Source organism: Podarcis vaucheri, assembly GCF_965113315.1.
Source record: "Podarcis vaucheri genome assembly, chromosome: 6".
Taxonomy (NCBI): Eukaryota; Metazoa; Chordata; class Lepidosauria; order Squamata; family Lacertidae; genus Podarcis; species Podarcis vaucheri.
In genome coordinates, this window is record NC_138764.1 from 88,001,502 (window position 1) to 88,021,403 (window position 19,902).

The window sequence follows — 19,902 nt, forward strand, 5'->3', positions numbered from 1 at the left end:
CCATTCTGAACAGGCTTCAGCAATCCTGGTAAATTACTGCTCTTTTCACCATACCAAAAGCCTATCTAATAGCATCAGCCATGGCCAGCTTGGTGGTGTGGAAGCAGCGCCACAGGGCAGGAAGGGAAGGGGATACTTGCGGGCAAAAAAAAACAAAACAAAACCAGACACTCTTGTTTTCCCAGCTGGCGAAGACTAAAACCGATAGCCCAGCAGAAGTCGAAAGCACGAGGCAAAAATAATAATAATTATAATAATAAAATCAGGCAGTTTGCCAGCCACTTACCTCTTTTTTTGGCCAGGTGTAAAAGACAGCGTCACAGAAGGGGCAAATAGAAAGCAGCACCCCAACTATGAGAAAAGGGGAAAAGACTGAAAGACACCCCTCCGCCCCGGATCTATTGCCCCAAGGCCCACATTATGGGGGAAGGTGATGGTGCAGAAATACAATCTATGCCTTAGCCAAAGGTTATGGGGAGGAAGAGCCTCCTCTCACAGCCCCTTGCAAAATAAAAAAAAATACTATAGTATTATTTTTTTAAAAAAAACAGAAAATAAAGAAGAACCCCGAGACACACTCAGCATTTTACTAGAGCCTGCACAAAGGGAGGGATGACTGAGGATACCAACACATCCCATTAGTAGTCCAGATAACCCCAGCCTAGGACTGGGGATTAAAACCTTTGGGCACAGTCCTTTTGAGACATGGTCCTCAGCAAGCCTTACTGGAATGAATGAGATCTGAGCAGCGGCCTGGGACGACACTCTTGCGCAGCCTCGCTTCTTCTCAAAGGTCAAGGAGAACTTCCCCGCGGATTGTGCCCTTCGTGTCTACCCTAATAAATAGCCCTGAGCGTCAACCCTATTGCGGACAGACAAGTCAGACGGAAAGGGAAAGAGAAAGGGGGTGGAGGGAGATAAACCCAGGCCAAACACACAGCAATGTGATTGTGTGACGTTTGCTTTTTATGCTTTTTTCACAGTCGAGTTCAATGTGCCACACTGGTCTTGACAGTAATAAATTTAAATAGACTTTTTCTTGATACCAGAAGTTCAACTATGGACAGTGGTTACACATGACAGCATTATTTGTTATAGCACAACTTATTTTCAAATGGGGGGAAAAATTAGTATCATTTACAGTATCTCAAGATAGACTTTCCTTTGCAAGGGAACTTCCTTTCCAGTACTTTGGAGGTCTACAAGATGCATCTAGAAAATTTACTACTGTGGAAAATGGAGAGAGCTTAAATTGATGAAGGGGCATGATTTTTCTGTTGTTGTTGTTGTTTTTTCATTAATTACTGTAACATTGTCCTTCAGGTGGTTGAGGGAGTTTCATATTTTCTTTAGACATCATTAGACGCCGGAGCTCTTGCAGAACAACTTTGATACTATAAGAATTCTGCCATTTTGCTAGGACTGATATGGCTCTTGGATCCACCTAGAAACAAATAAAAGAACCACAGCCATGAGTTTTAAATTGCTTTGCATTCCCACTGCACCTGTAACACTGAAAATGACCACTGCCAGGATCTAAAGACTCACACAAGTACTATCACACGCTCAAGGTGACTTTTGAGTTGTACTTTTTAAAAGAAGAATACCCGCAATGTACGCAGTTCATCACTTTTACCAAACTGGATTTTCAAAACCCTCATGGTGGTGCGGAGTTTGCAGAATAAGTTTTTTTTAAACAAAACAAAACAAAAAACCCGATCACATTCACACAAAGTTAAACACATCTAAAGTACTTTGGATTCTGGCCTAAGGCTGCAAATTAATCAGTCAAAGATTTAGCAAATCTATCAGCAAAAGCCAATTTAAATTAGTAGGGCTGGAAGGTGAAAGGCTTATTTTTAGGCTATTTCGGTTCTGGTTACTGCCACAGGAAATTTACGGGGGGGGGGGACCTAAAGACCTCTTTTCGGTCACTCAGCAAGTTTTGTTTATTAACTGGTAAGTTATCATACTACCGTCAGTATCTGGAAAAGGCATCTACCTATACTGCAGTTTTGGTTATTACGCAAACTTGTTTAAATTGAACCAGTTAAAAGCTGGATGATGGAAGAACTGAAATTCTTCCAAACACATACAGCTGTAATGCAGACACTAACTTTGAAGGGAGATTTAACAAAGAAACAGCTATATGCTTAGATAGATGAATTAAACTGTTCCCAACTGAAAACTGGCAAACAAAACAGTACATGAAATACTGGGACACAAAGGATGTAACACTTACCACTCCGTTAGAACTATTTACTCCATTCATATTAATTTTTGTTACAAATCTTACAAATGGAGGTGCTTCTGGATATTTAGGCCCACATTCTATTTTAAGGCTGTATATTCTGTTTTCATAAATTGTCTGAGGGAGGGAAAAAATTGTGTCAGATGATCCATCAGCGAAGGAAGACCACATTCAGGTGATATACAGAGAGATAAGTTTCACATTAGCATAGATAACATTCCCGCTCTGCTGTGCCCTCATTGTTTGCATGAACTGATTTCATGATACAATAGGAAACGACTTTTCAATATGGATGGACATTCATGTCTAATGGAAGCGTCAAATGTGTCTTTGCATCTCCAAGATGTAACTGATCACACTCTCTCTTCTTTTTGACAAATCAGTGTACAGTGGTGCCCCGCAAGACTAAATTAATTCGTTCCGCAATTTTTGTCGTCTAGCGAATTTTTCGTCTTGCGAAGCACGAAATCCCATAGGAATGCATTGAAAATCAATTAATGCGTTCCTATGGTCAAAAAAAGTCCAAACAAAGCCAAATTTGGTACAACAACAGTTAATTAACTGCTCTTTAAAGGCACACATACTGTAAAGAGCAGTTCAAAAATTTAAGGGAAAATAAATTAACTTTATAAACAAAACATGTCTTTGTTTTTAGTCAAAGAAAAAAAGTCGCGAGACGTTTTCGTCTTGCGAAGCAAGTCCATAGGGGAAATTCGTCTTGCGAGGCAAATCGCGAACGGAAAAAACTTTCGTCTAGCGAGTTTTTTCTATTGCGAGGCATTCGTCTTGCGGGGCACCACTGTATCTATCACTCAAAACGCCACCCTCTTCTGAACAAACTTTGCCCATTTTGTGATGACTGGTTGTCAGGGTCTGCAAATAGTGGTGGGGGAGGAAGGAGCTGTAAACTTGCCCTCCACTAAATTAGGATTTCCCAAACTTTGGTCTACAGCTGCTGTTGGATTACAACTCCCATCATCCTTAGCTAGCAGGACCTGTGGTCAGGGATGATGGGAACTGTAGTCCAAAACCAGCTGGAGACCCAACTTTGGGAACCCTGCAGTAAATCATGGCTTGCTTGCAAGGATCCTCCAGCATGAGAAGGACCTTTGCTTCCATATATGGATGCCTGAGAGGGGTCACCAGTCCCTTATCACCTCCCCAGCCTGCTATGGGCAGCCTTCCCATAATTCAGAACCAGTTATGGGATGGGGAATGAAAGGCTTTAGATAGGTGGCACAGCTTGCTCAGTGGAACCTTTGGATCCAGTAAAAGAATGGGCCTGGGGCCGTATTCTGACTTAGCTTTCCCAGGAACCAAAAATTAAAAAAAAAAGACTGACAAGTAAAGAACAGCTGGCATTAGATGCACACTGTTCAATGTGACCCAGTGACTTGCAAATTCAGGATCCTATCCAATGCTTGCCTATGTGCTAGAGCAGCAGACTTCTGCTTATGGAATAGAATTTTCTTTTCCTTTCGTCTGCAGCAGCAACCCCCCCCCCAATCCACCATAGCTTCTCCAGAAGGTTGGAGCACCCTCTGAAACAGATTTGAGGGCATGCGGAAGGGAACCTGCATTGTGTTGAGTGGAACATCATGCACGCAGCATTGGATATGACCTAACTTTGTTAGTTTCATAACCTGACCTTCCTTCTAGGAGCTGAAAAGGATTTACACATGGATTCTGTAATAGCAATCTATAACTTACCAACTTGAGGCACAATATTTATTAGTTTGCAACTGCTTTGGTAAGAATAAATAAGGGGAGGAATTCATCACAGTGCTATGGACTGTATTTCAGCTTGCCATATGGAACAACCCCCCTTATCTTTTCTCCCGCTGTGTGTTCTGGGGACTCTCCCAACAACGCCCCACCACCACCACCAACTGGGGACATGGGAGGCACATGAAGGAGGAGAGCAGAGAAAGCCTGCTAGCCGAAGTCCTTATGAGGGCATCTGCTAGTGGGACTTGTTAGCTGAATTTGGCCCAAGGTATTTTATCAGAACAATTCATACTATCTTCACACTTTCTCGTTCTCCTAGCTACACTGTCTGTAGCTAAAAGAAAAGCAGAGAATGTCAAAAAAGAAAAGAAATAATTAAGAGGGGGGGGGGAAAGACTTGCAACTATCCAACCAAAGTAAGGAAAAGAAGAAGAGAAGAAAGCAGGCAGAAGAGGAGACTGCATTATTTTACCTGCCTGAGAATGGAGGTGAAAAGAGCACGTTTCCAAGGCATGTCCCCATGAATGTACTGTATTTTAAAACTTGTGTCCTGTGGATGGTTGTGTGTGCTTGTGTACATGGTATGATTAAGTACACCTAAGTACAGCTCAGAGATGCGTCTGTATGCATGCATCTACATGACAGCAAGTTAATGTTCCCATGAGTGAGGGTATGTCAGAATAAAGTGCTTTTTTAAAGGAAAGAAAGAGAGGCATCATAGAACATGGTTAACACCACCTACACAGGAAACTTCCCATTGATGGCTGTTATTGAACATTGGGTGGGGGCACTGTGTGACATTACCCCTTTTAGATAAACATGCTATTTTCTAGAAATGGTGTAAGAAAAGTCTGATATTTTACTGGTCTGCAAACTGTCTTTCAAGGGGTATGCAGGACTCCAGGGAATGAATACAAATTGTCTACCAGGCACAGAAAATCACAGCAACATTCCATAATGTTTTTAAAAAGCCAAACTGTGTTTTGCTGCTGCTGCAATCTAAAAATGGTTCATATATTCTCACAACATTTAGCATGGATAAAGACAGAAATACTGAACCTAGGTTAATTTATTCCCAAATTTGGGGAAACAAATCTTACTCCAAGTATTTAGCATGACGTGGTCCATACTGTCTACTACCTATATGACAAAAGCCACAAGCAGAAAAACCAGTGAACCCTGTCACACACTGGCAGAAACAGACATAGAAAAAGCAGGGATTTATAGGATATTGTGTTTAAATTTATGCTTACTCTTGGAGGCCCAATAATCATGCCTGTCCATCTTGTAAGTGTCATATCTTCATCATCTTCAAGACCCCAGCTAACTGTCCCATCTCCAACTCCTTTCTGACCTTCTTCAAGTTCTTCCAACAGTCGAAAATTACGAGGAACTTTTACACCTAAAAACAAATCAGGATGCAGTTTTGAGATGAGAACTTACGGTAATAAAATAAGGTAGCTGATGCTTTTCACCAGTATGCTGGACACTGTATTAATTAACAATGCAATCCTATGAATGTTTACTCAGAAGTAAGTCCTGCTGAATTCAATGGGGCTTCTCCCAAGGATATGGGCATAGGACTGCAGCCCCAAAAGTGAGAAATGGTGCAGTTAGTAAAGTTACAAGTAAGATAATACTAATGTAAGCAACAATGCACACCAATTTCAACAATATACAACATTTTAAGAAAACAACAACATGCATCTAAGGTTAGTTTCTGCAGAAGGTATCCCGTTTGGGCTTTACGGAGAAATTACAAAATCTTAGAACAATACCGAAGAGGAGCCTGGAGGAAAGAGAATCCGCAATGAAGTGGCAGAACCACCACATTATGCTACCAGACTTAAGAGGCTATTATGGCATGCCCAAGAGTTATATACTACTCTGGGCCGGCACAATGCAAGCAAATCTGCTAGCCAACTTCAGGTCCCCGAGAAAAATAATCACAGCTAACAATTATCTGTGGCCCTTTCTCATTTCTTTGGGAAGAGAGTAGAGCTGAAGGGGTGTGACAGAGAGAATGCCCATCAGAATATCTGCTTTGATTTGCCTTTCCCTAAATGCAGATACGCACTGTGGAGTTGGCAAGTTTCTGCAGAAAGTGGCAGCCAGCCAGCCACACTGCATGGTTTACCTGCATCCTTACTGTGTCAATTATGATCAATGAAAGTCTTGTGTGCTGGTTTTTATGATTTCAACAACAGGTGGCAGAGACAATCAGAAGGAAGGCTGGGGGGGGGGGCGACAGTGATGGAGTAATGGGTTTAAAAACCCACCAAGTTAAAACTGCAACAAAAATTCTGTTCTACGGGTAATGTAGCGATGCAGCCCTCTCAACTTTATAGAAATGAAGTAGTTGTTCCTAGTGATCTAAGCTGTGCTGTAGCATCCCTGTGAAACAGGACCCAAGTTCAAAGAATGGTATCCATTGACTGACTAAAGGTGTGGGAAACTAAACATAAGAAGGAAAGAAAAGAACTATGCAGAAATCCCAGTTTTCACCCATCCTGCACACATGTCAAAGGAACAAGCAGCCTCTCTCCATCAGGCCAATTACCCATTTGGTTCACCGTCTTGCTTCACATAATCAACAGTACAGTGGTGCCCCGCAAGACGAATGCCTCGCAAGACGAAAAACTTGCTAGACGAAAGAGTTTTCCGTTTTGGAGGTGCTTCGCAAAATGAATTTCCTATGGGCTTGCTTCGCAAGACGACAATGTCTTGCGAGTTCCTGCTGGTTTTTTCCTCCCCCCCCTTTTCTAAGCCGCTAAGCCGCTTATCAGCTGATCCAATCAGCAGATAAGCCGCTAAAAGCCGCTAATATCGCTAATCCGTCAATGGGCTTGCTTCGCAAGACGAAAAAACCGCTAGACGAAGAGAATCACAGAACGGATTCTTTTCGTCTTGCGAGGCACCACTGTACCAGCTGCTTTACTGTCTGCACCAGTGTCTTAGCTTGTGTCTAACAAACATTTATTTTTAATGCAAGGCTTGGGGGGATGCATGCTACTCCAGCAGATTACTACTAGTCAATCTACTGCATTTTTCGCTCTATAAAACGCACTTTCCCCCTCCTAAAAAGTAAGGGGAAATGTGTATGCATCTTATCAAGCAAATGCAGGCGGGAGGCTCTGCTCAACGCTCCCTTTAAAGAGCCGTGTGGAGCGTGTGTGCGGCACTTGGGGGCTTTTCCCCGAGGAAGGAGAAGGGCTGCCCTTCTCGCTCCTCGGGGGAAAGGCCCCAAGAGCCGCACACATGCCCCGCGCGCTCTTTAAAGGGAGCGCGGCTCTTGGGGGAGCCTTCCTCCCGCTGCCTGGGAGAGGCTTAGCTGCGCGAAGCCTCTTGAGGGCAGGAGGAGCCTTCATCCTGCTGCCCTGAGGCGGCTTCACACAGCTATCCCAGAAGCCAGAACAGCAAGAGGCTATACCAGAAGCCAGATCCCTCTTGCTGTTCTGGCTTCTGGGATTCAGATTTTTCTTCTTCTTGTTTTCCTCCTCCAAAAACTAGGCGCATCTTATGGACTGGTGCGTCTAATAGAGCAAAAATACGGTAATACTAATACTACTAATAATTTATTTGTATCCCACCCATCTGGCTGGGTTTCCCAGTTCAATGCATGAATTGCTTTTCCACTAAGGGTCTGATCCAAGTAAAAATATAATAGAAGCATAGCAGAACCTTACAGAGGCAAACCCCCTTGCCCAACAACTCAAAATACAATGAATTAAGTATACTAGTATATTCCAAATTAGCAGCCAAAAGGTTTTTCTCAAGAGAACAATAGCTATCCAACAGTGATGGAAAAACTCACTGGAACACATTTCAGTTACATTCCATGAAGGATGAGAAAGCTAAGAAACAAATATTTAGCTTATATTATTTAATAAGTCTGATGCAGGGGGGAAATGCAATATAAACTGTTTATAAGCAACATGAACTAAGCAGAAAACAATTCAGATCTGTTTAGCAGATACTATAAACCATCTAAGTGAACATACTACATTTTTTTCTTCAGTGAAACCATGACAAATATGAACTCTCCAGTTTCACAGTATCGGGCAAGTCAAAGCGTTTGACTGAAACTGTTTCGTATACAGTGGTACCTTGGGTTAAGAACTTAATTCGTTTTGGAGGTCTGTTCTTACCCTGGAACTGTTCTTAACCTGAAGCACCACTTTAGCTAATGGGGCCTGCTGCTGCCGCTGCTGCACGATTTCTGTTCTCATCCTGAAGCAAAGTTCTTAACCCGAGGTAATATTTATGGGTTAGCCGAGTCTGTAACCTGAAGCGTATGTAACCTGAAGCATAGGTAACCTGAGGTACCACTGTACATGTTATTTTCCTTATACCTTTAATTACATCTGATATACCAACTGCTCTCTTTTCTGTAAGAGCAAAAAACATCTTCTCTACCTCTTGTAACTCTAGTGTCTATTACTGTGCAACATGCTTTATACAGAAGGACTTTTTGAATACTCTAGTTAGTTAAAAAAAAAAAAGTACTTCCTGAGAGCAAGTGCCCACTTATTCACTTCTAGGTACAATTTAAAATAGGTTCAATGACTAATAATGCTTGCATGAGAATATATTACAGTTGAGAAGACACCTTCCAAGAAATGTGCTCCTCTTGCACACAGCTATCTGGATGCATACTTTGTCTGTACAGTGGTACCTCGGATTACATACGCTTCATATTACAGACTCCACTAACCCAGAAACATGACTTCGGGTTAAGAACTTTGCTTCAGGATGAGAACAGAAATCGTGCAGTAGCAGCACAGCAGCAGGAGGAGGCCCCATTAGCTAAAGTGGTGCTTAAGGTTAAGAACAGTTCCAGGTTAAGAACAGACCTCCAGAACAAATTAAGTTCTTAACCCAAGGTTACCACTGTATTTAATTGGCATAATATACCGGTAATCAACAAATTAGGAAACAAGGACAAACACAAAAGGGAATGCCTACTGATATGAACAGGAAAGACCCAAGTTGCTCCTCAAATACAAATTCAAATTATCTGTAGAGGTGGACAATTTTGGTCTCATCTGAATTGGTGTGTGTGTGTGTGTGTGTGTGTGTGTGTGGATTAACTGCTAAATAATGATCAAATGTGGATAAGCCCTTAGTCTATAGGGAAGACCTGCCAGAGTTGACCTTTTAGGTAGTAGAAGAAAACACTAGAAAAATTATTCATTTATTTAAGCAGAGGCTTGACAACCATATGTCAGGAGTGCTCTGATGGTGTTTCCTGCTTGGCAGGGGTTGGACTCGATGGCCCTTGTGGTCTCTTCCAACTCTATGATTCTATACCATTTGTTGTAGAGTATCAGGACAGTGTACAACATAAAAACATTTAAAACCAGTATTAACCAATCATTAATATGAGTGGCTACTCAAGGGACATTTTTGACAACAGCACAGATCTGTCACTATTATGGGTGTTCATCACCTATTATTAAGCACATATTAACATTATATTCCACCTAAACATTAGGAAGAACTTCCTGACAGTAAGAGCTGTTCGACAGTGGAATTTGCTGCCAAGGAGTGTGGTGGAGTCTCCTACTTTGGAGGTCTTTAAGCAGAGGCTTGACAACCATATGTCAGGAGTGCTCTGATGGTGTTTCCTGCTTGGCAGGGGGTTGGACTCGATGGCCCTTGTGGTCTCTTCCAACTCTATGATTCTATGATTATGTTACCCCTTCATATGCTTATGATGATATGACACAATAGTATGTTATGATTGTTTTAATCTTGCATTTGTATTATTTTATGGAATTAGTTAGCTGCACAGACTTCTACCTTTGGAAGGAAGATAAAGTGCACTGTTTAGGAATAACTATCACCCACAATAGATTTTACTTTGGCAAAGCTTTTCTGCTACAGCCATCCTAGAACCTTCGAAAGTCAAGGAATAAAATGAATGCTTGGTAAGATAATTGACACAGTGACAGGTTTCCTGAATATCCTGCTCTCTCCTATTATCACTTTTGTGCCAAGCAGAACTGATCATTTACTCAGTTGTTACTTTGCATCCTAAGGGGAACAATGACACCTACAGTAGTAAAAAAAACAACAAAAAAACAGAGAGGTTGATAGCAGCTTCAAGATATACATTAACTCAAATCAGGCAACAATAATTTCACTGTTTAAAAAGCCACCCTTAGTAGAAATTCTGATTTCTATGATTTAAATTCTACAATATTAGCATATGATCTGTCTGCCAAATCTGAATTGATGATCTAGAGGGGGCATTCCAGATCACTGCTGTACAATAATAATATATAATAATAAGTTATTATTTTTACCTCGCCCATCTGGCTGGGTTTCCCCAGCCACTCTGGACAGCTTCCAACTGAATATTAAAAACAATTGTCAAATGAACACATTTCTATGGAAACATCACTAAAAACCTCAAAATTTTAAGATGTCCTCTCTCTCCCCTGCAGCTCGGCACTGCAACTAGTTTATTTGAGGAGGCACCTGGCAAGGTAACCAGCAAATATTTGTTCGTGACATCAGCCATGCCCGCCTCCCAAGATGTCATGCTATGTTTGGGAGGCATTCCAAATTTCTTCAAGCCCCTGCAGTCTGGCTGGGCCGGGTTCCCGTTTCTTTCCCCACCTTCAAGATGGGGCGGAGGTCAGCATTCTTCCCTGTTGTGCTGAGTCTCAGAAAGCAGCTCTGGGGCTCTGGGGGAGATTCCGGGAGATTCCTCCCAACTATATTTTGGAGATCGCAAGCACAAGAAAGCTGCCACTTCAGCCAAAGCATGGCAACAAGCAACACACAACTTTTTTTGCCATGAACATGACCAAACATGTAATGGGAAGGGCACAGACATGAACATGGCAGAGCAAACGTCTGCCTCTGCACCAGAAGGTAGCCACCTAAGCGGCCTAAGGACTGAGCTAGTTTAGGCATCCTATTTTGACTGATGGCAGATTTATCAGGTTTACACAATTGTTTTACTGGAATAGTTCAGCAGGAAGAGAAAACAAGTTCTCAAGCTTGCACCTTGCATCTCTGTGGCATACTGCCAGTCTGAGATACAGGATTAGATTCAATATTAACCCAGAAAAGCACTTAAGTGTTTCACATTCTATTGCTTCCTGTCCAAAGCTTAATTAAAATATTAATCTGTCATATTAACCAGGCAGAATTTAATGTGGCAATGAAATGAAAACTGCTCCATCCTATTGGGATCTCATTATGCTTTAAACTGGGGTTTAAAACTCAAATGATTTCCCACCCCTTTGTCGAAATTAACATTTATCAGATCCTTTGATTCACAGCATCTTCTACTGTTCATTGTTACAATATTTTCCGAGAATTATCACCTGCTTTTGCTACCAATCTCTCCTTGTCACTTAAAACATCTATACTCTTTTATGCACCTAAGGAAACACCTAGGCATTGTAAGAGACACAGAGATTCTGCAATCCATGTCTCATTCTCCTGTTCTTAGAACATAATGCAACTGTCACTGAGCTGCAACTTTCCTTCCCCACTGGGGGAATAACAGCACATGCAACAACAAAAAATATTTAAGAGGATATTTTGTCTTAACAGAAGCCATAAAACGGATCAGACAAATTCATGTAAGGTACACTTATCAGAAGATATTTGCCATAATAGCTTTATATTCAAAGGCCTTGCACTTCTGCTAGGGCTCAATAAGGGGCAGCTATTTCCACCCTGCACTGCTCAAAAACTTCCCAGGGCAGCTCACTGGCCACAATTCGTTACCCAGCTGGGCCTTTGGTCTAAACTAGAAAGTCAGTTCTTACAATCTTATGTCAGAGGTTATTCAGAGTTCATGGGTAGATATTACTCACTGTAATCTATGAATACCATTCCATGCCGTTAATAGAAACGGCCAGGCAGCATTACCACAAACAAAATAACACCCACGAGATCACAGTGCTGATTCTTGTGATTTCGTAATAAAATTCATTATTTCTATAGAGAGCAGAATTCTTTTTTTAAAAAAAACACAAAACAGGTTTCTATGGATATTACACAGCTTTGTAAAAATAACATTTTGGAACATATGTTACAGCTAATCTATTTTAAATTAACCTACTTTTATCTATAATTCCATATAGTCACAAATCTTAAGTTTTCATAATTTTGATAGTTGATAGATCCTGGGGTGCACCCAATGGTACCCCTTGCTACTGATCAAGAGCCAACTCCATCTGAATCGGAAGCAGGGAGAGAAGGGAATGTTAAACATTTGGCAGAATGGTGACCCACAGACATTTTGCCCTTATTATGGTTTCATCCTACTCACAAAGAAGAGAATTGGTTTGGAACTGTCCTAAGTTTAAAACAACCCTTTCAAGATTTTTCGTACGCTGAATTCTCAATGAATCCTGTTGTTTCTACTTTTCACAGACTATTCTGAATGAACCTAAAACATAAATCTATTTGACATTTTGGACAATGCATTTTTATTTTCTTTGAACACATAATGCTAACTTCTAATTTACCTGCTAGAAAAGATGCTCCCTGTCAGTTTGAAAACAAAAAGAAATCCCTGATGTATGCATTTGAAATGGGACTTACTTTTCACCCAAAGAAACATTGCCTCTACAGCCTTTGCTCAAACTCACATAAACATAGAATACAGCATCGACTTTCCTTTCACCCACTGTTCAGATAGGCTATAAATTACTAACCTTTCTATTAAACTGTAAGAAATATCTCCCTTTCTGGACCACAGCATGGGTTTCTGGATATTACGTGTTCATTTTTTTCCAAACAAGTAGACCAAGATTTTCCACACAATTCTCTAGAGCTTTTAGGCATTTAGCCTTTCCGAGCTTAGGAACCCACCTTTAACCAGGGATCTATATTTTTTTGCACACCTTCTTAGGAAAGCCAAATAATATACTCAGCAGCTACAGGACCCTCTGCTCCCATCAAGCCCTCCTGGTATCTCTAGGTGGAAAGAGCAGACTGTTGGCTACCAGAGCCTGAATACACCACTGGACAATGCTTTCCCTGCCCACCCTTCCTGCTCTGGAGTGTGAAAAGCCTACAGGTGGGGCGTAGTGTTATTTTGGCCCTGCACAGCCAAGGTTCTTTGAGCGCCCTGGCTACACAGCCGTGAAACAATCCCTAGCCTTCCTCCAAACTTTGGCACTGGGCAGTTGGCAAGGATTATTGGTAGACAATCGGTAGACACCACTACAGCTTCATAGATAGAAAGGAAGGCTGCCAACTCATCATCACAGGTGCCCAAGACACAGGCATTTCCGGTTGATTTCAAGTAGTAAGACTAGAAAAGCCCCCCTTCCCACTCTGTTTGGAACCCTGGAGAGTTTCCGCCAGTCAGAACAGCCAGTGGTGTGGTGGGCCATTTGCCTCACAGCCTCATTTGTCCATATGCCATATATTGCTCACTGCTACTAGAGGAGCACATGTTTGCCAGCCGCAAAAACAGTCACAAGGCGGTTGCATTTCTTTACACGTTGTTACACCTGTGCTGAATCTTCATGCAATACAAAAGTAATGAGAGGAAAGCACAAGAAGAAATTAAGCATGACAAAGGACAAAAGCACAGTCCCACCCTAACCTGAATCACTGTCAGAAGTTTTGTAGAGTGACACTCTGCCCCAAAATGTATTAAGAACTGCCCAAACCCACGCTGCAGGCCAGGGGTAGCCAAGATGGTACCCTCAATATGTTGCTGCTGTTATTATTATTATTATTATTTATTAGTTGCTTACTTCAAAAAAGATTGTCTCAAAATCAATCTCTCTCTCTCTCTCACACACACACACACACACAAATCTATCTATCTATCTATCTATCTATCTATCTATCTACCGTATTTTTCGCTCTATAAGACGCACCAGACCACAAGACGCACCTAGTTTTTGGAGGAGGAAAACAAGGAGAAAAAAAATTCTGAATCTCAGAAGCCAGAACAGCAAGAGGGATCGCTGCGCAGTGAAAGCAGCAATCCCTCTTGCTGTTCTGGCTTCTGGGATAGCTGCACATCCTTCATTCGCTCCAAAAGATGCACACACATTTCCCCTTACTTTTTCGGAGGGAAAAAGTGAGCCTTATAGAGCAAAAAATACGGTATCTATCTCTCACACACAATGCTAAATTCAACATACATCAGAAGAATTTTTTCAAACATGCTGGCAAGGGCTGGTGGGAGTTGGAGTTCAACATCTGTAGGCCACACCTTCTGCCTTCAAGATATGACCAAACCCCATTATTTATTTTTCAAATTTAAGCAATAACTGCCAATACACATGTGTGTCCTTCCATGATCAAAATTGGAAGATACATCTCATTACTTTTAACTGTACAAGGTCAATCTTGCGGTAGAGACTGACAGGCAGGTACAAGAGCCCAGCCATCAGCTGTCTAGCAATATTATCTGAATGTGCATGGGCCCGGTACATTCTAAATTATTACCCAGCTATCCTGCTTTTTAAGGCATTTTATAAACCACTTACTCAATGAACCTCGCAGTGTACATAACACAGTTAAATTAATTCTCAGTAAAACACAGACAGTATTGACAGAATTTAAAAACAAATACACATGACTGAATTATGTGGCCAGAAAGGCTTGCTGAAATAAATAAATAAAAGCTTTTGGCAGTTGCCTAAAACTGTACAATGAAGGTGCCTGCCTAATGTTATGTGGAAGCCACTCACCCAAACTGTAAGTCTGTTTCTTTGAGAAATAGGAGAGTGGCATCTCTCAGTGAATGCTCTCAAAGCCATCCAGGAAAATAAAAGTCATTTGCCTTGTTCTTCTTCCAACCAAGTCTAAACTGCAAAGTCAGCAGCTGCAAAGGATTAAGAGACTGCAGGCTTGACAGGATGAAAGGACATGAGGTCCCCATGTCAGCATCACATTTTATACAAACAGCCCAGTGCTAGAACTTCCTGCAAGAGCAAACAGAGAATGTACCACCCACTGTTGTAGTGCAATGGCACAAAACATGGCATTAGGCTGGCACTGCAGTGATAGTACACCAAGCTAGTGCAAGTGCTGAGAACTGGGGTGCCAGCACTTCAAATCTGGTAGCTGAAACAGAACTCATTTATAGGAGGAATGAAAAACATCTCTGTAAAAATGTGAGCCTCAAGCAAGTTTAAGTAATTAACTGACATTTTGCAAAATACTGTTAACCATACTTCCGCCTCAAACTTCTAAAATGAAAACTGGTTCTAAAAGCAGCAGAGGTAGCTTTTCAATTCCTCATTCAAGAATTATTTCCTGTGTGGTAATGTATTTAAATAGGTCTCTATGCTAAAGTTTCAAGGCAGAACATGAAAACAAAACCAATGTTATAGTTCTATTCTGCACAGGCAAGGCAGAAAGTATCAGTTATGAGGAGTGAAGCAAACTTTAATCATTTCTCTGGTTCACAATTTTTGTGTTTTTACGATTTTGTATTTTTACTTTTTCCAACATCGTTGTTGTTGTTATTGTAAAAAAACACAACACACTTTAAAACTGAGAGTAGGCGTTTTTGTCCAACAAGTTCAGGAAACATATTTTTGTTCAACAGAACTTTGCCCGGAAGTAGGAGTGATAACAGAGTAGTATATTGCTTACAGCATCAGACTAGGGAGATGTGAAGCCTACTAGGCCATTTTTGGCCAGTCACACTGACTCAGGCTCACCCACCTCACAAAGCTGCTGTAAGGATAGAGTAACAAAGCCCCTATATAGAGTTATAGCCCCTATATAGATATATTCTATCCTAAGCTCTGGAAAGAAGGGTTTTGAGTATTAAATAATCACCTGACCATAGAAGCCTAGTATGCTATTTCTTTTGCCAATTTTCGCCTTCAAACATCTTGATCAGAGCCAAATTTGAAGCAACAGCCAGAAAAGAATTTGAGAAGATCAATGGTAAACCCTGAGAATAAAATTCCTTCATCAGTAAAATTAATAATAATAATAATAATAATAATAATAATAATAGTTCATACTCCACCCATCTGACTGGGTTACCCAAGGCACTCTGGGCTGCTTCCAACAAAATATAAAGCGACAAAACAAAACACCAAACATTAAAAGCTTCCTGAAACAGGACTGCCTTCAGGTGTCTGAAATGTCACATAATTGTTTAACTCTTTGACATCTGATGGGAGGGTGTTCCATAGACTGGGCGGGACTACCAAGAAGGTCCTCTGCCTGGTCTTGCATTGCGGGAACTGTCAGAAGACCCTTGGAGCTAATCCTCAGTATCTGGGCTCAACGTTGGGGGTGGAGAGACTCCTTCGTGTACACAGGGCCAAATCCATTTGGGGCTTTAAAGGTGAGCACCCAATTGTCATTTTATTAGCTACCAAGCCAAGTTGCTTTTAAATAGAGGTTAAAATACAAGATCACCAACATGAGTTTGACCAAACTGCGGGAGGGAGTGGAAGACAGGAGTGCCTGGCGTGCTCTGGTCCATGGGGTCACAAAGAGTTGGACACGACTAAACAACAAAAATAAAAGATCACTCTCACTCAAGAGATGGATACAATTCACACGTGAAAGAGCATTCCTGTAATTCTGCCCTGACTTTGTCTATCCTGAATCTCTTACCAATCAGTTTCATTGAACTACTTCCGAGTGTGCCTCTGGATGCCAGCTGCTGAGAATCACAATTGGGAGAATACAGTTGCACTCAGATCCTTCTTTTAGTCTTTCCACAGACATCTCGTTGGCCACTGTGAGAACAGTGGTGCTGGACCCTGGCCTGATCCAGAAGGCACTTCTTATGAATTCTGGTATTAAGAGAGTAACTCCCCTCTAATTACTTTGTCCACACTGCAGCAATCATGGCAGGTGCATCACAATTGCTCCCATTTTACAGGACAAGGATGTGGCCACGGAACTTCATGGTTTGCTAAAAGCCATGCAGTTTGTCCACAGCAAAGGTGGAGCTTGAACTCATTTTTCCCAGATCTAACTACGGTAGCTTTCTCACTATATACTGCACTGATTTTCCTAGAAGCCCACCCATTTCTTTACAGGTAAGAAATCTAGAAAAATTGTATACTACAAGAAGTAGTATACAACCATTCTGACTTATGCCTCATCCTCTTGTTACCAACACCAAAGGTTACTATCATTGACTCTACTACCTCCTGAAAACTGATCTCAGTTTTATGGACAGTAGCAGTTACAATGCTGAGCTTGAACATGGAGAGTGAGGTTCAAAACCCTGTTCAGCTATGATGCTTTCTGATCATCATTTGTAGACTAACCTGGTAAATACTTATTATGCATATAATGTTTTAGTATCCAAAACGCTTCACTTTACAATGGCAGCAGTCCTTAGGGTGGCCTGGTTAGGTGGTCCAGTATTGCCATGATAGGTGTGGGGACTGGGCTCAGGGATGGAAAAACCTCCAGCTTACCTAACAATTCCTTACTAGTGAGCTTATAGCACAGGCATGATTTGAATCAGACTTCCTGGTTCATGGTTTCCTGAACTATGCTGCCCTCCAGATATTTTGAAGTACAACTCCCATAAGTCTCAACCATTTGTCATGCTAACTGGGGCTACTAGCTGTTACTATGCTACACTAGTCAACCTCTTGGGGCTATTGTGTAGCAAGAGAAGCATTCTGGAGGATGAATGAGACAGTAATAATTAGACAGCAGCTTCCTTGCAAGACATCTATCTGTCTTCCTGTCTAGCCTGCCTCTTCTCTAAGTAGTGTCCTAGAAGTCACACCCCATCCTGTACTAAACAAATAGATTAACATATTTATATCCATTTTTTCTTCCATGCATTTTACAATAAATGGAGATCAATGTACAGCAGGGGTGGCCTACATGGTGCACTCCAGGACTACAAGTTCCATCACCTTTGAACACTGGCAATTTTAGCTGGGACTGATGGGAGTCATTGTCCAAAATACCTGGAGGCCTCCATGCTGACAAACCAACATACGTAATTCTTTTTTTAAGGCAGCAGTAGGGACTGAAAAATACACTGTGCTCCAAAAACCCCCAACAACCTTGAACACAGGGCACAGTCTGATGGCACAGGATGCAGCCACCTTGCTGAACCTAATCAGTGCTGGGGCTGATCAGCATCTGGAATGGAGCCCACCTGGGAGTCCCATGCATGTTGCCTTAAGTTCCAACGTAGAAGGCAGGCAGGATATAATCCAGGAAGAAAATAAAACCGCTGCTTATCATTCCAGGTCCGGATTCCTCAGTGACCACCCCAAATAAAACCGCAAGAGCCAGTGTGGCACGATGCTTTCAAGAGTGCTTGACCCTGGGAGACCAGGGTTCCAATCCTGACTCTGCCACGAAGCTCACTGGGTGACCTTGGGCCAGTCCCCGTCTTTTCCAGTGTTTCTCAAACTTGTAGCCCAACAACAGCTGGGGACCCAACTCCCATCATCCCTGAGCAATGGTTCTGCTAGCTAGGAGTGATGGGAGTTGCAGTCTGACAGCATCCAGGGCGGGGGATGCTACCTCGCAGAGTTGTTGAGAGGATGAAAGAGGAGGAGGAGAACCACGCGGGCCACCTTGAGCTCCTTGGAAAACAAAGGCGGCATGTAATTGTAATAAATAAGAGCAAAAAGAGCAACCCGTCAGGTCCTGCTTTCTTAGTGGCAGCCTGCCAGGGAATCGGACAAGGGAAGTTAGAAATGAGGAGGGAGGGCGCGAGGGCCGCCGCAGTCTTCGGAGGTGCAGTGCTTCTGAACATGGAGGCTCTACTTGGCTGCCCGCATGCGGTCCCATCAGCCTCCCGGACACGTTTCCTGCGGAGCCCACCGGCCCCCTCCCGCCCCCGCCAGCCTTCCAGCGCCACCCCGGCCCAGCCCCCTGGCCTCCCCGTGCCTCAGCCCCGCTCCGGCCCCACAGCACACCGGCCTCCCCGGCCACCGCCCCTCGGGCCCCAGACACACCCAGCCGCCGAGCCCCGGGTGGCTCCCGCCTGGCTGAGGGGGGAGGGTGAAGCGGGTCCCTCCCTCCTCCCGCCCCCGAGGACCCCCCCCGACCCCTCGCTGTCGGGGGAGGAGGCCCCGTGCCCTCCTCCCGCAGGCCAGGCCGGCCTCGGCTGCCGGGTCCCCCGCTCACCCGAGCCCGTGGTGGCCGCCATCTTGCGCCGCTTGTCGCTGCGAGCCCGGCCTCCCTGCCGCCCACGTCACCTCAACGCGGGAAGTGAGCTGCGGCGGCGGCAAGTGGCTCCGGGGGCGGGAGGGCGCGGGGCCCGGCGAACCAAAAGAACAAAAGCGCACGCAGACGCACACGCCTTCCGAGGGAGGTCCGGGCGGGACCAACAGCGTCTCGCCGCAGCTGGCCTGCCCGCAGCGCGCGGGTTTTCGTTTTGCTTTGAAACGTCTTTGCGGTGCACGTATTTCGCCGGGGAAAAGGAGGCGCTCGGGAGGGCGGGACGTCAGAACATAACAAAAGAGCCCGTGCGGGCCGACTAGGCCAGCATCCTGTTCTCACAGGGGCCAACCAGGTGCGGGGGAGCCACGGATTAGGACTGGACCACAAGGGCATTTCCCCCTCCCGTTGGTTTACAGCCACTGGTGTTCAAAAGCATATTCTCCATGCCCAATCTTCTTCTAAAGCCACCAGAGGGTAGTTCATGTTAGGTACAAGCCCCATAATTTGAAGGATCAATAACTCGGTTTGTGTGGGGCGCTGCAAAGCACTGGGTTTTTGCTGCAAAACAACTGCAAAAAACAACAACTTTGGCGCAGGTTTGCAGATGACATATTAGCTCTCTTGCAAAATAATAGCATTAATTTACAGGACAAGGTCAGCCCAAGACCATTTACTTCTTCAAGGCAGATGGCACCCCCACCAACCAACAAGTTTAGGAGCCCAAGGCCATCGAAGGTTTTGTTTTGTTTTGTTTCTTGTGCCAGTCCCTGGCAGTTAAAAAAAAACAAAACAATAAGTTAAGCATT

At 43.2% G+C, this 19,902-nt stretch overlaps 1 protein-coding gene across 3 annotated transcripts; it reads right to left on the reverse strand.

Moving 5' to 3' along the window:
- Positions 1 to 943: 943 nt before the first annotated feature.
- Positions 944 to 19,208, reverse strand: LOC309534323 (ubiquitin-conjugating enzyme E2 variant 1). Of its 3 annotated transcripts, none has more exons than XM_082226585.1 (5): positions 19,061 to 19,134; positions 14,665 to 14,929; positions 5,233 to 5,381; positions 2,243 to 2,368; positions 944 to 1,444 (listed from the first exon to the last, which is right to left on the reverse strand). In XM_082226585.1, exons 2-5 carry the CDS (start codon positions 14,705 to 14,707, stop codon positions 1,298 to 1,300), a joined length of 465 nt encoding a protein of 154 aa, XP_082082711.1. In that variant the 5' UTR covers positions 14,708 to 14,929; positions 19,061 to 19,134; the 3' UTR covers positions 944 to 1,297. The 3 variants fall into 3 exon arrangements, with proteins under 3 accessions (XP_082082711.1, XP_082082713.1, XP_082082712.1); XM_082226587.1 differs by lacking the exon at positions 14,665 to 14,929 and adding an exon at positions 12,066 to 12,180 and having other exon boundaries at positions 19,061 to 19,075; XM_082226586.1 differs by lacking the exon at positions 14,665 to 14,929 and having other exon boundaries at positions 19,061 to 19,208.
- Positions 19,209 to 19,902: the final 694 nt, after the last annotated feature.